Genomic DNA, 17,172 nt, shown 5'->3' on the forward strand with positions numbered 1-17,172 from the left:
CCACCGAGCTCATAACGTCCTCAAAGAATTTCAATAAATTAGTTAAACATGACCTGCCTTTCATGAGCACATGCTGCGTCTGCCCAATGAGACAATTTCTATCCAGATGTCTCGCTATTTCTTCCTTAATGACAGATTAAAGCATTTTCCCCACTACAGAAATTAAGCTAACCGGCCTAGTTACCCACCTTTGGTCTACCTCCTTTTTTAAAATAAAACATTTTATTGAGGTATTTGTGATTTTGTAACAATAACAGAAGAAACAGTGTACATACAAATATAAACATAGTGCAAAGGCCGTCTTCCTCCCTTACAGGTCCCACCTTTCTTACACACTAATCTAAGCTAAACCCACCCCCTCTCTGCTGACAGTTAATTTTCTCTAAAGAAATCGACGAACGGCTGCCACCTCCGGGCGAACCCTGACATTGACTCTCTCAGGGCAAACTTGATTTTCTCCAGACAGAGAAAGCTAGCCATATCAGTGAGCCAGGTCTCTGAGTTCGGGGGCTTTGAGTCCCTCCAAGCTAATAGTATCTGTCTCTGGGCTACCAGGTAGGCAAAGGCCAGAACATCTGCCTCTTTCTCCTCCTGGACTCCCGGATCCTCCGACACCCTGAAAATCGTCACCTCTGGACTCGGTGCCACCCTTGTTTTTAACACCTTGGACATGACACCCGCAAACCCCTGCCAGAATCCCCTAAGTTTCGGGCATGCCCAGAACATATGAACATGGTTCGCTGGTCCTCTCGCACACGTTGCACACCTGTCTTCTATCCCAAAGAACCTGCTCATCCAGGCCACTGTCATGTGTGCCCGGTGAACGACCTTAAATTGTATCAGGCTGAGTTTGGCGCATGATGTGGACTCTACTCAACACATCCGCCCAGAGACCATCCTCTATCTCTCCTCCTAACTCCTCTTCCCATTTGTATTTCAGCTCCTCGGTCTGTGTTTCCTCTGCCCCATGAGTTCTTTATAGATGTCCGAACCCCTCCCCTCTCCCACCCATATTCTGGAAACTACCCTGTTCTGTATCCCCCTTGGTGGTAGGAGCGGGAAGGTTGAGACCTGCCTGCAGGTACCTAAGCTCGTTCCCTCCCGTCAATTCAAATTTCTCCTCCAACTCCCTCAGGCTGGGAAAGCTCCACTCTATGAAAAGATTGCCCATTCTCTCGATCCCTGCTCTCTGCCATCTCCGGAACCCTCCATCCAGCTTCCCCGGGGCAAACTGGTGATTACTGCAGATTGGAGACAAAACCGATGCTCCTTTTGCTCCCACATGTTTCCTCCATTGCCCCAGACTCCCAGGGCTGCCACCACCACGGGGCTAGTGGAGTACCGTGCCGGCGGGAATGACCAATGCTCCCAAACTAGTGCCCTTACATGATGCCGCCTTTACTCTCTCCCACACCGACACACCACCCCCCCCAACACCCACTTCCTAATCATGGCTATATTTTCCGCCCAACGGTAATTGCTAAAGTTCGTCAGGGCCAACCCACCTTCCCTCCCGGCTACGCTCCAGCATCCCCATTTTTACTCGCGGGGTCTTGCCCGCCCAGACGAAGCCAAGGATCACCTTGTTTACCTGTTTAAAAAAGGCCCGAGGAATAAAGATGTGGAGACACTGAAAAACAAACAGGAATCTCGGGAGGACCGTCATTTTCACTGTCTGTACCCCCCCAGCCAGTGATAGCTGGAGCATGTCCCACCTTCGGAAGGCTTCCTTCATTTGGTCCACCAGTCGGGTCAAATGTAGTTGATGTAGCCGTTCCCATTCCCAAGTCACCTGGGTGCCTAGATAACGAAAGCTTCCCCCTACCACTCTAAACGGCAGCTCCCCCTGTCACCTCTCCTGCCCCCTTGCCTGGATCGCGAACATTTACGTCCCTACCCTCTGGGGGCATCATGATCACATTCAACAGTCTTCTAACGTTGGCCGCCAACTGCCTGCCCTTAACAAATCCCGTCTGGTCCTCCCTAATCATGTCCGGAACGCAGTCTTCGATCCTCGAGGACATGAATTTGGCCAACATTTAGTAAGGAGATCGGTCTGTAGGACCAGCATAGCTCCTGGTCCTTCTCCCGCTTCAGGATCAATGAGATCGTGGCCTGTGACATCGTCGGGGGAAGCACCCCTCTCTCCCTTGCCTCATTAAATGGCCTCATCAACAGCAACCCCAGTATCCCAGAGAACTTTTTATAAATCTCCAATGGGTACCCATCCGGCCCCAGGGCTTTACCCGACTGCATGGCCTTCAGCCCCTCTGCTATTTCTTCAATCCCAATCGGGGCCCCCAGCACTTCTACCAGCCCTCCCTCCACCTTCGGAAACCTCAGCCCCCCTAAGAATTGCCTCATCCCATCCGGCCCAGCTGGGGGTTCCGACTCATACAGCCGGCTATAAAACTCCTTGAATGTCCTGTTAATCCTTGCTGAATCTCCGACCAATTTCCCGTCTCTGTCCTTCACTTTCCTAATCTCCCAGGCTGCCTCCCTCTTTCTGAGCTGCTGCGCAAGCATTCTGCTGGCCTTCTCTCCATACTCATATATCGCCCCCCCCTCGCCTTCCTCAGCTGCTCCACCACCTTCCCTGTAGTTAGCAAGCCAAGCTCCGCCTGTAGCGTCCGTCATTCCCTTAAAGGCCCTGCCTCTGGGCTCTCCGCATATCTCCTGTCGACCTGAAGTATTTCCTTTATCAGTCAATCCGTCTCTGCTCTATCTACCTTCTCCCTGTGGGTCCGTATCGAAATCAGCTCCCCTCTGACCACTGCCTTCAGCGCCTCCCAGGCCATTGCTGCTGAGACTGCCCCTGTGTCATTAACTTCCAGATAGTTCTGGATGCATTTCCTCACCCGCCCGCACACCTCCTCATCCGCTAACAGTCCGACATCCAATCTCCAATGCAGGTGCTGGCCACACACCTTGCTCACCTCTAAGTCCACCCAGTGCGGGGCATGATCCGAGACCGTGATCACTGAGTATTCAGTGTCCACTACCCCCGTTAGTAATGCCTTGTTCTTGGTCAAACCCTCGCTCCAGATGTCTGCACCGTGGATGCTGCCCATGAGGTGTTGGCATGGTCGGCACCACCTCCTACTCCTGCATGCAGTTGGACTCCTCCACATGCGCCTGCAGGTGCTGGATGCTCATCGACAACCCCTCATGTAGTCCTTGGCTCTGCGACTGCATCTCCACGGCGTCCAGGAGGTCTTGAGCTCGGCATCGGTAAATCTCGGGGTTGCTCTCCTTGCTGCCGTTTTGTTGGCTGGGATGGTGTGTGTGGGGAGTGAGGTGTATATATGCGGCTGCGCCTTGTCAGCCTCCTGAGTGACAATCGCAAATCCGGCGAATCCCGCATCGTTTTTGGAATCGATTATGTTCCACATGGCGGCAGTGCTAGCCCCTTGACAGTCGCTGAATTGGTCCAGGTGCGGCATCAGTTTTGCTGCCGTGGATGTCCATGAATCCTGCCCTGGCATCAACACTTAGTCTCAGGAATGGAGAATCCTGCCCTATAGCTTTGCTATGTTACAGCTACTCCATAGATTATTTCACCTGACCTTTTGCAAGAGAATTTATGTTCGCAATTTCAATCCCCTTATTCTGGATTCCCTCACTGGAGGAAATAGCTTCTCTGCAACTATCCTACTGAACTCTTCTACTAATTTAAATACCTCTCTTTGAACAGCCCTCAACTTTTCAACTCAATAGAATCCAAGTTTATGCAACCTCTGTCTGAAATGTAACTCTTTAATGGTGAATCTGCATTGTATCTTTTCCATTGCCAATTTATCTATCCTGAGGTTCAGACACTTAAACTGAACATAATACTCAAATGGAGTCTGACCAAGACTTTGTATAACTGCAGCATTAGTTTGTTTTATTTGTTCAGGGGATGTGGACATCACTTCTGGGCCAGCATTTAGTGCCCATCCCTAATTGCCCTTGAATTTGCTAAGCCATTTCAGGGGGCATTTAAGGGTGAGCTGTGATGAATGTAGAAATTGTTATATATTATTTTTCATATTTGTGGCAGTAATGTTACTAAAAGCCTGGGTCAAGGTATATATTTATAGTAATATTATTAAAGAATATAGGTTAAGGTATCCTGACTGTGTATCTGCTAAAGCTGTAATTAAGGAGTTGTAAATGCTGAGGTCATGATGAATTCTTACTTGGTTACAGAGAAAGGGCTAATGGGATATTGTTATGATTGCTGGAGATTTCCTGCAGAGTAGACAATTTATGAGGGATTGTATTTAGTCCTACTAAGCAGGTCATGTGACATCTTAGTGGGATAGAGATAATGTTATTAATGAGAGGGGCCAGGTCTGTCTGTAGTTTTGCAGTTTGCAATAGGATTTGAGTCTGACAAGATAGAAGGATTTCAAGTTGAACAGCAGTTTTGTCAATTGTTGCTAGGTTGAGCAGAAGTGTACTGGTTCCGTTCTTGAAAGAGTCGCTCTCTCCAAAAGTCTCTATACAGCTAAGCAAGTAACCTGTTTGTTTGTGGGATTTGATCTGTATTGGGTTGCTTAATTGGAGTCAGTAGCAGGTACAGATAGTAAGTTTAAGTTTTGCCTTATATTTAAGAACTGTTTAACTGATAATGGCAAAGCTATTTTCTTTGATGTTAATGTGGTTAATTCTGTATTCCAATTAAAGTTTAATATAAAAGATACCTATTGGTCAGGATCATCCCTCCTGGGGTGAAATATCCTTTCCTCACAGTCTTACAAATTTAAAAAAATTGTTTGGTGTCCTAACAAATGTTGGGGTCTGGTCCGGTATACTAACACAACCACATTGTTAGTTCCACACTTTTGAACTCCAATCGGCTAGCGACAAAAACTGACATTTCATTAATCTTTTAGAATACTTTTTGTACCTTTGCATTAGTTTTTAGTCATTTGTGTACATGAACACCTAAATCCTTTTGCTCTTTGAAACCTCAGACAATATTCCAATATGTCTTTCGCCAATCCAAAGTAGATAACGCTCAATGATTGATTTCTGAAATGAACTTGCCACCTCTAATAATTACAAATGGATCAGTCGTCTAGATCTTTTCAAGTTTTCTGACTGTAATTAGAGTTTCAGTTTGAGGACCAAGACTCACAGCGTAGTAGTTGCGGGTGACAACATACAATTGCCAGTCTCGTGGTAACAAATCAATCTGCTGCAGCTCCTCAATCTGTCGAGCTAATAAAAGGATGAAAAAGAAGTCAGTCTTTAGAACATCATCAATAATCAAATATGTACTTAATGCTAAGTTTGAACAGTCCTGAGTATGAATCATTTCCGGAATGAAATTTCCAGGTAATTTTGTGTGTTGCAATACATGTTAATAGGTCAATTAAGGATATTTTGTGGCTATATTAATAGTTTACCAGGCAAAAGATCAGACAGGAAATATGCAATTATCATATTTGCACTCTGACTAGTGTGAGACTTACTATTGTGTTTTCTCTTATATTACACTGAAATGCAAATAGAGATAACCTGAAACAAAGGGCCCAGATTTTAATGAAAAATAAGGCGTCTGAATAATGCTCATCGTTATTAATGAACAAAACAGGTAGCAGCTTCTTGTGAAAAAGAGATGGCCTGTGAATTATGAATCACCATAATTTTGTGGCCAATTTGCTCCACTCTGCAATTGGCTGCATGAAAATGGCTCCTTGTGCGTTACTCCCTGGTGATTTTCATGAGGTTGGTGCATTTGTAAATTAATTGCCCTTAAAACGAGGCACAATAAGCAAAGGCTCATAATTAGCAAGGCAAGTATGTCTTTTTTTTCTTAATCCAATCTTTTGTAACTTCGCTTTATTTCGCTTTCTGTAACTGATTTGCCATTGAATTCACTCATTCCAATTCAGCTTACTACTCAGTTTATTTCTTAATCAGTTCATCTCATTGGGGTTTTCCCCATTGTTCGTCAAGATCCCAGATGCCCCGTTTCAAAAACTGATCATTATCAACTCATACGGCCAACAACTTTTTAGGCAAACATTTGTGGGCAAACAGGGCATGGCATGAGGTGACCCCGTCCAGCATAATCTGATCTCCTCCACTCCATTACGATGCAGAGTTGCACAGTTGATTCTCAAAGGAGCCAAAGTTTTTGCTTTAACAGGAAATCCAATGGCAACTGGCATCAGGTAGACTTGCCCCTGCTCCTTTTAGCTCAAAAAAACTCTTGCCCATTAAGTTGTTGAGAGTGCAAGCTGAAAACGATGCAGCGAAAGTGAGAACCTGAGAGCTAATGAAGAGCAATCAATAGGCTATTTCTTAACCGGGGCCGCATCAGAAAAGGTATAAATCTAGGAATCTGCCGCTTGTGCTGCAGGCACCAGCAACCTTACTCATTCCACAGGGAAGCAGTCACATGAAGCAATAGTGTGGTGATTGTCCCTTCCGAGGCAATGCAAAAGTTAGGAATTAGTTAATGTGTATGTTTCGTCAGCCTCACTTTAGGAGAACGCCCTATCTATCACGCATGACACACACGAGGAGAATAAATTGGTCTCACTGTATTGGAACATATTCATTCTCCGATCCCTGAGCTGCGTGTTTCTCAGCAGAGCAGCATTCACTGGTAGCAATATTTTATCTTTCCGCCTCGTCAATGGGATTTCTCCATTGAAATCACCGCACGCTGCCGGAAACCCGTGAGTGGGTGGCTGCCAGTGGGAAAAGTGAATCCAGGTGACCAAAGAATTCTGCCCCTTGTTTCTGATTGTGCAGGATAGGGTAGCAGCACTGCAAGGGACAGGCTTGTTGTAGAAGCATATCCTGTTGCTGAAGATTTTCACAGAATTGTTCCGGCGCAGAAGGAGGCCATTTGGCCCATTGTGTCTGCACCGACTCTCCAAACCAGCATCATGACTTAGTGCCATTTCCCTGCCTTTTCCCCGTTCCCATTGTTTCTATTCAAGTAATCATCTTGAATGCCTCATTTGAACCTGCCTCCACCATACGCCCAGGCAGTGCATTCCAGACCCAAACCACTTGCTGTGTGAATAAGTTTTTTTTAACATCACATTTGCTTCTTTTGCAAATCACTTCACTTGGACAAGCTTTTCGTGCACATGTGAACGGGGATTCCTTCAAGAGGCATTACAGATACTTAGCTATCTTGTGCAAACCCCTGCTAGCTACCAGATTTTCTGGCTGCACTGGCTGCATGAGCTACACCAAATTCTTGCCACTAAAAGATACCTCAACTAAAAGATAGCACAACAATATTTTTTCAGTTGAATTTATACACATAGAGAAATATACTGTGTATACTTGTTCACAAAACATTATATTCCCAAGGTGAAAGTGGAACACCCTGAAAGGAGGTGCTTCACTGATCTCCATCCTAATCCTGCAGCATGTTCTTAGTTGTCGGACAGTGAGGCAATTAGACGGTGAACGAGCTGTCAGCTTTGAACTAAATGATAACACTTTTAGAAAATATCTAAAATCCCCCAAAAAGTCTAGAAGCTAAAACAGAATTAAAATTAAGTTGAAAAAATAATTGCTGCAAGCATTAAAAGGAACCAAAGGAGTCAACGAGGAAGCAGATGCATGCGTTTATAAACAGGACGTATTTGTCTAAAATACTGAAGAGTATGTATGCTTTCTATTGCCAGAACCACATTATCTTTTTTTCCTTTGATACACTAAAATTTCAATCATTGTTCAAATTTTTGATTATTTTTTCAACGTCATTTTGAAGAAAATTATTTACTGGACGAGCTGATGGTGCATGGCGAGTTCTCAACCAGGATTCTAAGTGGGAATGGCAAACGGAGATCAGATGCTTTCCCATGGGGATTAAAGAAAATCAAAATTGGAATAATAACACTGTCACACATCCTCGAATCTAAGTTACTAAGTATGGTAAACCAAAATCAGGAGATCTTGAGGGGAAAAAAATTTGTAATTATACATGTGGTGGTAATGTCAGTGAACTAGTAATCCAGCGACCCGGGTTCATGCCCCACCTGATGCCCTATCCCTCTGATGAACGACCCTCCCCACCCGATTCCAACCCCTCCACAACCCTGGGGCGAGATTCTCCGACCCCCCGCCGAATATCTGGTGCCGGAGAATTCGGCAACCGGCGGGGGCGGGAATCATGCCGCGCCGGTTGGCGGGCCCTCCCCGCGATTCTCCGGCCCGGATGGGCCGAAGTCCCGCCGCTAAAATGCCTGTCCCGCCGGCGTAGATTAAACCACCTACCTTACCAGCGGGACAAAGCAGCGCGGGCGGACTCCGGGATCCTGTGGGGGGGGCGTGGGCGATCTGGCCCCGGGGGGGTGCCCCCAAGGTGGCCTGGCCCGTGATTGGGGCCCACCGATCCGCGGGTGGGCCTGTGCCGTGGGGGCACTCTTTCCCTTCCGCCTTCGCCACGGTCTCCACCATGGCGGAGGCGGAAGAGACTCCCTCCACTGCGCATGCGCGGGAATGCCATCAGCGGCCGCTAACGCTCCCGTGCATGCACCGCCCGGAGATGTCATTTCCGCGCCAGCTGGCGGGGCACCAAAGGCCTTTTCCGCCAGCTGGCCCAGCGGAAATTCGTCCGGCGCAGGCCTAGCCCCTTAAGGTTGGGGCTCGGCCCCCCAAGATGCGGAGCATTCCGCACCTTTGGGGCGGCACGATGCCCGACTGATTTGCGCCGTTTTGGTCGCCAGTCGGCGGACATCGCGCCGATACCGGAGAATTTCGCCCCAGATGTCTGACCCCCCACCCCCAAAAGTCCTATCCACTTGCCTTAGATACTTACCTTCTCCCTGGCCTGCTATTTTCAATGGGACCTTTAAACTCACCTGTTTTATGGTGCCCAGTGGTGTCAAAAATGGGGCGTGTCCTCCTTCACTCTGATTCTATCGGCTTTCGGCACTGTGCTGGCTGGATCTCACCCGACCCGATTAAGGAGGGTCAGGTGAGACAGGCAACGGAAGATATTTGGTGAAGATAAGTGGGTATAGAGTGCAATCCAATGCTAATTATCACTCCGAGCAAGTTACAGCCTTCTTTTCTTATCTTTTTCTGCAGTTTTCTTCTCATCTGCTTATTGTTAATGAGTGCTTAATTCCTCTGCTATCTTGCACAGGTGATCATTCTTCATCTATTCAGTATTTCCTACATCGCATTTTTTCTGTTGATGCTATAAATGGTGGGGATATGCCAACCAAAAATTTTCCATGAAGAGATAGATCCAGCACCTTAATATTACAAGTTGGAAGTTGCCTACAATATAACTTCAAGATGATTTTCACTTTATTAAAAATGTATAAAGAGCCAAATCATGAGGCATGAAAGTGGATGTTCAATCCTGTTGTTTGCAGAAGTAACAGCATTTTTCGGCTGAGGACATAGCTACCAGCTTCAATGTAAAACTTCAGGTACCTGTAAAAAAAGTATCAGAACACCATATGCTCAACAATGAATGTCGGATTTCCGGTGACGGGGATGTGCTGAGTAGTCGCACATCAGGTGGCTCTCCTCCAGGACACAGCAAAATAGGCAATTTTGGCCAAATTTAGCTCAGAAAATCAGACTCATTCATCTCCTCACCTACAAAGACAAAGAAGAAGAAAAGTATACGAGGTAGCAGCAGCTCGAGGCGGTGGCATGGTGGTATTGTCACTGGATTAGTCATTCAGCAACCCAGAATACTGCTCTGGGGTCCCAGGTTCAAATCCTGCCACGGCAGCTGGTGAAATTTAAATTCAATAGAAATCTGGAATTCAAAGTTTAGTGAGGACCATGAAACCATTCTGGATTGTTGTAATGACCATGAAACCATTGTGGATTGTCGTAAAAACCAATCTGGTTCACAAATGCCCTTTAGGGAAGGAAATCTGCTGTACTTACCTAGTCTGGCCTACATGTAACTCCAGATCCACAGCAATGTGGTTGACTCTTAACTGCCCCTCAAGGGCAATTAGGGATGGGCAATAAATGCTGATAGAGCAAGCGACACTCACAGCCCAGGAACAAAACAACAATGGAGACCCAAAGGAGCCTGAAAGGGAAGGTCGAGGACCAAAAGAACCGATCCAGGCTGCGGAATATTCAAATAGTGGACCTGTCAGAGAGGATTGAGGGCAGTGACCCAACTGGCTATGTGGTCCAGATGCTGGGCAACGTGGTTGGAAGGAACAGCTCCCCCAAGCAGCCGGAGATCAACAGGGCCACAGGTCTCTCCGACCAAAGCACAAGGCCGGGGAGCAGGCGAAGGCGTTAATAGCCAAACTGCACAGTTACCAGGACCAGGAGAGAATCCTGCACTGGACTCAGCAGACAAAAGCAAGCAGTTGGGAGGTACACAGGGTAAGGGTATACCAGGACATTGGGGCAGACCTGGCAAAGCACAGGGCCGAATTCAACCACACGAAGTCGGCCCTGTACAAAAAGAATGTTAAATTTGGGATATTATTCCCAGCCAGGCTCTGGGTGACATACCAGAATAAGGAAGATGATTTTACCACCCCGGCAGAGGCTGACGAGTTGTTCATACGAATGGACTGGACAAAAGGCAAACAAGGCAGCGGTGAGGAAGACGCAGGGAGATCAGTGATGGACCCGGGACTGCACTGCCTCGCTATGAGTAAGAGAACGTGCTCATAGGAAGGCAGAGGCAAGGGCAGCAAAGCGCAGGGGAGGCTGAGGAGGTGACAGAGAGGACAGCAACGTACCGGCGTAGGAGGGGGTCAGAGCAACCCCGGAATGGGGGACCACCACACAAGCGGGGAAAGCTTGTGCTAAGAAGCATGAGAGGGGAGCCGCGGTGAGGGAGCGCCTGGCACGTGGGGGGGGGGGGGCGAACACAGGGATGGGGGACAGAAGTAGGAGGGCAAATAGGAAGGGGGGGAAGGCAGAGAAGGGGATAGAGGGGGAATCAGGACCACGGGGGGAAATATAACGATAAGGAAGGGAAGGGTTCTAGACTGGCTTCAGCAGGTCAGGTCGGGAAGATGGAACATGATGGCAACGTAAGCAACTACTTTGGAGGGTCCCTGAACAAAGGGAAACTCTGGAATGCAGGGGCTCACCCACATGGTGTACACACAGTTGGTGGCCATGTTGGGTGGCCCCTGGACAAAGGGAAATCCCGGAGCGCAGGGGCACAGCCTCATGGTGAGAATGGTGACCGCGGGCATTTTCGATGGACCCCCAACAAAGGGAAACCCCAGAGTGCAGGTGCGCATCCAGCGGGCAAGTATGGTTGATCCGGCAGGAAGTGTGTGTGTGGGGGTTGGGGGGGAATCATAAACCCTCCACCAGGATTATCACCTGGAACGTTAGGGGATTTAACGGCCCAGTGAAAAGATCCAGAGTCTTCGCCCACCTGAAAAGTATGAAAGCCGACATAGTCTTTAGATTTACCAGGATGCTGCCTGGTATGGAGGGCATTAGCTATGAGGAGCGGTTGAATAAACTCGGTTTGTTCTCACTGGAACGACGGAGGTTGAGGGGCGACCTGATAGAGGTCTACAAAATTATGAGGGGCATAGACAGAGTGGATAGTCAGAGGCTTTTCCCCGGGGTAGAGGGGTCAATTACTAGGGGGCATAGGATTAAGGTGCGAGGGGCAAGGTTTAGAGTAGATGTACGAGGCAAGTTTTTTACACAAGCGTAATGGGTGCCTGGAACCCGCTGCCGGAGGAGGTGGTGGAAGCAGGGATGATAGTGACATTTAAGGGGCATCTTGACAAATACATGAATAGGATGGGAATAGAGGGATACGGACCCAGGAAGTGTAGACGATTGTAGTTTCGTTGGGCAGCATGGTCGGCACGGGCCTGGAGGGCTGAAGGGCCTGTTCCTGTGCTGTACTTTTCTTTGTTCTTTGTTCTTTGTTCTTTGTTCCAAGTGATGCACCTGAGGGAGAAGGACTGACTGTGGGTAAAGAAGGGCTGGGTGGGACAGGCCCACCATTCCTGCTATGGGACTAGAGCTGGGGGTAGCAATCCTGATAAGCAAGAGGATGGTGTTCACGGTGACAAAGACGGTTACAGACCAAAGGGGACAGTACGTCATGGTCAGTGGTGTCTTAGATGGGGCACCAATAGTCCTGGTTAATGTCTATGCGCCCAACTGGGACGACACGGAATTTATAAAGAACACTATGCCAGAAATCCCTGACATAGATAGGCACCAATTGATCATGGGGGAGGGGATTTTAACTGTGCATAGGACCCACTGACAGACAGATCAAACCCCAGAAAGGGGAAAACAGCAGGCATGGCGAGGGAACTTGGAACATGGAGCAGATCGGGGTATTGGACCAATTGTGGTTCCTGCACCCAGGTGAGAAGTAATTCTCGTTCTTCTCACCAGTCCACAAGGATCGACGTCTTTGTAGGGGAGAAATTGGGGCTTCCAGAAATAGCCAGAGCGGAATACTCCACGATCGTAATCTCTGACCACGCTCCAGATTACATAGATTACAGACTGTGCCTAAAACCCATATGGAGGTTGGTTATGACCCTCTTGGCTGACAGATCTTCTGACCGAAAACATCACAGGCCATTTTTGAGTATGCTACGAACAACCGGATCGGGGAGGTCTCACCTTCTACGTTCTGGGAGGCACTGAAAGTTGTGATTAGGGGAGAAATGCCTCCTCAACTGATTCCATATCTTCACTGTGGACTGCACCACCGGGCTCCCTGAATACCTACTCAGAGCCACTGGCAAAGCTGCCGTCACTATAGCCCTCAAACTAGATCCCTTACAAGATTCCACTCTACAAGATAACCCACTCTACCCCTTCTCCTTCCCACCACTGCCGCACCTTGTCCACATTCTCCACCCAATAATAATGAAGCATGTTTGGCAATGCCAACCCCCCCCCCCCACCCCTTCTGCCTCTGTAGCAGGGTCCTCCCAACCCTCGGCACGTTCCCTGTCCATACAAAGTCCAAAATGATCGTGTCCAATTTCCGAAATAAGGCCTTTGGTATGAAGATCGGGAGAGCCTGAAAAATAAACCAGAACCTCGGCAGAATATTCATTTTCACCACCTGGACCATCCCGGCCAACGTTAAGGGTATCCCACCTCTTAGGATCCTCCCTGGCCTCCTCCACCAGCTTCGTTAAGTTCCACTTATGGAGCCCCATCATTCCTTCGCTACCTGAATCCCCAAATACCTAAACCTATCCCTCGCTACCGGAAACGGCATCTCCCTAAATTAGCTCGCTGTCCCAGCTCATTCGCCGGGAAAACCTTGCTTTTCCCTACATTCAGTTTGAACCCTGAGAACCCTCCAAACCTCCCCAGCAGACCCACAATCCTTCCCATATTCTCCAACGAATCTGAAACATACAGCAAGAGGTCATTGGCATAAAGCGGCGCCCGATACTCCCTCTGTCCCCTCGTAATCCCCCATCACTCCGCCAACCCCCTAAGAGCCATCGCCAATGGCTCTATGGCCAGCGCAAATCGCAACGGCAACAGCAGGCATCCCTGCCTCGTACCCGTGTGTAGCCAACCTTCCGAACTTCCAACAATACCACTGGGCAGCCACGGCCGAGAGAGTAAGGGGATGGGCGAAGGAACCAAACATGGAATGGGTGAGGATGGAGGAGTGCTCCTATACTGGAATGACCCTCCGGGCCCTCACCGCAACAGCACTCCCATCCCCGCCAGCAAAACACTCAACCAGCCCAGTGGTAGTAGCAACACTGAGAAAGGAATGCTTGCATTCGACATTCGACTGAGAACCAAATGAGGCAGCACTTTGATCTGGCCGAAGTGTCCACCATGGTCTGTGGGAACCACAGGTTTCCACCAGCCATGCTAGACGCCACCTTTAAGAAGCGTTGACAGGTCAGGGGGATACTGATGGTTAGGGACTTTTACACGGGGGACAGACTAGCGACCCTAGAAGAGCTGACGGAGAGACTGGAACTACCAAACGGACAGGAACTCTGACATCTGCAAGTCAAAAATGTTCTCCGTAATGAGACGACAAAGTAGCTAAGGGCCCCAGGAGACACAATGTTGGAGGAGTTACTTGACATGGACAGTCTGGGAAAGAGGATCTGCGGGGACATATACGGACGACTGTTAGAAAGGACTCGCTCAATGTGGACAAAACAAGGGGAAATGGGCGGAAGTAGGTGGGGACTCTGGAGCGAAGCACTGAACAGGGCCACCGCCTCCTGCGCAAGGCTAAGCCTCATGCAGCTAAAAGTAAAAAGTGGTGCACTGCACAGAGCACACCTGACAAGAACCCGAATGAGCAGGTTCTTCCCGGAGTTGGAGGAAAAATGTGAATGATTCCAGGGAGGCCCGGCCAACCACGTCCGCATGGTCTGGGTATTCCCCAGACATGTCGGGTTCTGGACTGCTTTCTTCGAGGCAATGTTCAAGGTTGTGGGGGTGAAGGTGGAGGCGTGCCCGAGCGTGGCAGTCTTTGGGGTATCGGACTAGCCAGACCTACATATGGGGAAGAGGGCTGTGCCCTTGCTTTTGCTTCCCTAATGGCACGCCGGAGAATCCTGCTCAGCTAGTAATCAGCAGCACCATCCACAGCTGCAGGCTGGCTGGCAGATCTATTGGAATTTCTCCATCTGGAGGAGATCAAGAACACCATCCGAGGGTCTAAAGGTGGCTTCCACAAAGTGGGGGGCCATTCACCAACCTGTTCCAAGACCTGTTCGAAGCCAACAACGTATAGGGTTTGGGGGGGGGGGGGGGTGTTGAAAAGGAACAACAAGTAAACTGTAACTGTTGCATCTATCTTTATGCATAGTGTAAGAATGCAAAACTTAAATAAAAATATTTTTAAATAAAAACATTGAATGTCATTCTTGTGAAGAGAATATTTAAACTTTTGAAAATGTACTTTATCTGCTGAGGCAAGTCAAATGTCGAACGCAAGCATTCCTTTTGGGAGATTTACTACATTGCTATGACAAATATAGTCTCACCCATAATATTGCCATGGCACGATGGCTGACTTAAAATGAAAGAGAACAGTGCTTCAACATTGAAACATCCATGAGAGCAGCCCTTGAAAAAGCTAAAGCAAGAAGCCAAACTTAATAAAGCATCACTTCACTCTAAGTAAGAACACTTAAACAATATTTACAAAGTAATCATGCTGTGAATCATTCTACGGGTATAATTAGTTTAACTTGGCCCCAGGCACCTGCGTATCTGGGGCGAAATTCTCCCCCAACGGCGGGATGCCCGCCGACTGGCGCCAAAGCCGGCGCAAATCAGACGGGCATCGCGCCGGCAAAAAGGTGCGTAAGTCTCCGCATCTTTGGCGGCCTAGCCCCAACATTGAGGGGCTAGGCCGACGCCGGAGGGATTTCCGCCCCGCCAGCTGGCGGAAATGGCGTTTGTTGCCCCGCCAGCTGGTGCGGAAATGCGGCGCATGCGCGGGAGCGTCAGCGGCCGCTGTCAGTTTCCCAGCGCATGCGCGGGAGCGTCAGCGGCCGCTGTCAGTTTCCCGCGCATGCGCAGTGGGGAGAGTCACTTCCGCCTCCGCCATGGTGGAGACCGTGGCGGAGGCGGAAGGGAAAGAGTGCCCCCACGGCACAGGCCCGACCGCGGATCGGTGGGCCCCGATCGCGGGCCAGGCCACCGTGGGGGCACCCCCCGGGGTCAGATCGTCCCGCGCCCCCCCCCCCAGGACCCCGGAGCCCGCCCACTCCGCCTGGTCCCGCCGGTAAATACCAGGTTTGATTTACGTCGGCGGGACAGGCAATTCCTGGGCGGGACTTCGGCCCATCCGGGCCGGAGAATCCAGCGGGGGGTCCCGCCAACCGGCGCGGCCGGATTCCCGCCCCCGCCCAATCTCCGGGAGCGGAGACTTCGGCAGGGGCGGGGGCGGGATTCACGGCGGCCAACGGCCATTCTCCGACCCGGCGGGGGGGTCGGAGAATGACGCCCCTGATTCTGTACAGTTGAATTATCTTTGCTCTCCAAGATGCAACCATCACTACCGGGGATGTTGTCTAATTTAATACTTTGGTTAGGAATAATGAGTCAGCAAAATCATTCTGCGATGATGTCGGCATATTTAGAACAACAAATACAAAGGACAACTTGTGTTGGAAGTTGAACAAGACTCGACTGATCTTTGTTCAACTGTTGTGGAAAGAGGTTTGCATTTCCATTTATGTTCTTTTGTGGCCTCAGCTCTTTTCCTTTGTTCTTGCTGCAGGCTAGCATGCTGCAATCAAGGAACTATTCACTGATTTATTGTTGCAATGTACTGAGCATTGTGCTTTCTTAAATATGCTAATTGATGCTAGGGCTTTCTGGTGTAACAGATGTCCATGCATGCCGGCCTGCTAAGTGTCCGGAGAGGTATCCCTGACATAATCAACAAGAGGTCTGAAGAACAGAGCTTGCTCATTCACAAAGGGGCACAGGTGAAAAATGGAATCAAAAAGGCTAATGGAATGATGGCCTTTATCTCAAGGTGCCACAAAAGGCACCTATAAAACCATAGACAACTAGAAGTTTAGCAATTTCAGAATTAACTTGACAATTGTGGGAAACAAATTACTGCTACAATAATATGGACACTGTAATTTATTATTTTACAGTAAATAAAACACCTGAGCTGGGCAGGTACTGAACATTACAATTCAAGGACAATCGTTTCAACTTTTATTCTGAAAACAGTTGACAAAATGACCAACTCCAGAGGATTCAGTTCTGATATCATTTTTACATTGCTAGCCAAAACTTTGTCAAAAATGTGCAACCACAGAAATAGCCTCTCACTTTAATATTGTGCTTTTTTGCCAGAAGAACATTTGTATTCAAGGGCAGCTGTGCTTTTTGATAACAAATAACTTTGGCCACACCATTTGATCTCCGACTATTTCAAACTGGCTCCTCTTTCTTTCCCCACTTAATTTTACAAAATACAAATGCCTGAAGTTTTGTTTGTAAAATCAGCTTTCAGAACCAAAAGTGTATACTCAAAGTGATTGCATCTGTTATCTCATTAACCGTTCATAATCATACCTAACAGAAATCATGTACTTCTGATGTACCATGAGCTAAAATATAAAAATTTTCTGATCAACACACACCAACCAGTAAGTGTGTATATTTATGTATATCATTCTCTCTCAATTTCTTATATTATAACACATCAGAATTTATGTAAAATAACATTATTTCCCATGCTGTTAT

The 17,172-nt window shown here is 48.3% G+C and overlaps 1 protein-coding gene across 4 annotated transcripts in view; it reads right to left on the reverse strand.

Annotated features, from left to right (window-relative positions):
* btbd16 (BTB (POZ) domain containing 16) overlaps positions 1-17,172 on the reverse strand; it is a 193,668-nt gene that overhangs the window by 56,531 nt on the left and 119,965 nt on the right. For all 4 annotated transcript variants that reach the window (XM_072479309.1, XM_072479308.1, XM_072479306.1 and 1 more), the window contains one exon: positions 5,126-5,208. In XM_072479309.1, the coding sequence (XP_072335410.1) occupies positions 5,126-5,208 (83 nt within the window). The remainder of the gene's footprint in view (positions 1-5,125; positions 5,209-17,172) is intronic.

Source organism: Scyliorhinus torazame, chromosome 16, assembly GCF_047496885.1.
Source record: "Scyliorhinus torazame isolate Kashiwa2021f chromosome 16, sScyTor2.1, whole genome shotgun sequence".
NCBI lineage: Eukaryota > Metazoa > Chordata > Chondrichthyes > Carcharhiniformes > Scyliorhinidae > Scyliorhinus > Scyliorhinus torazame.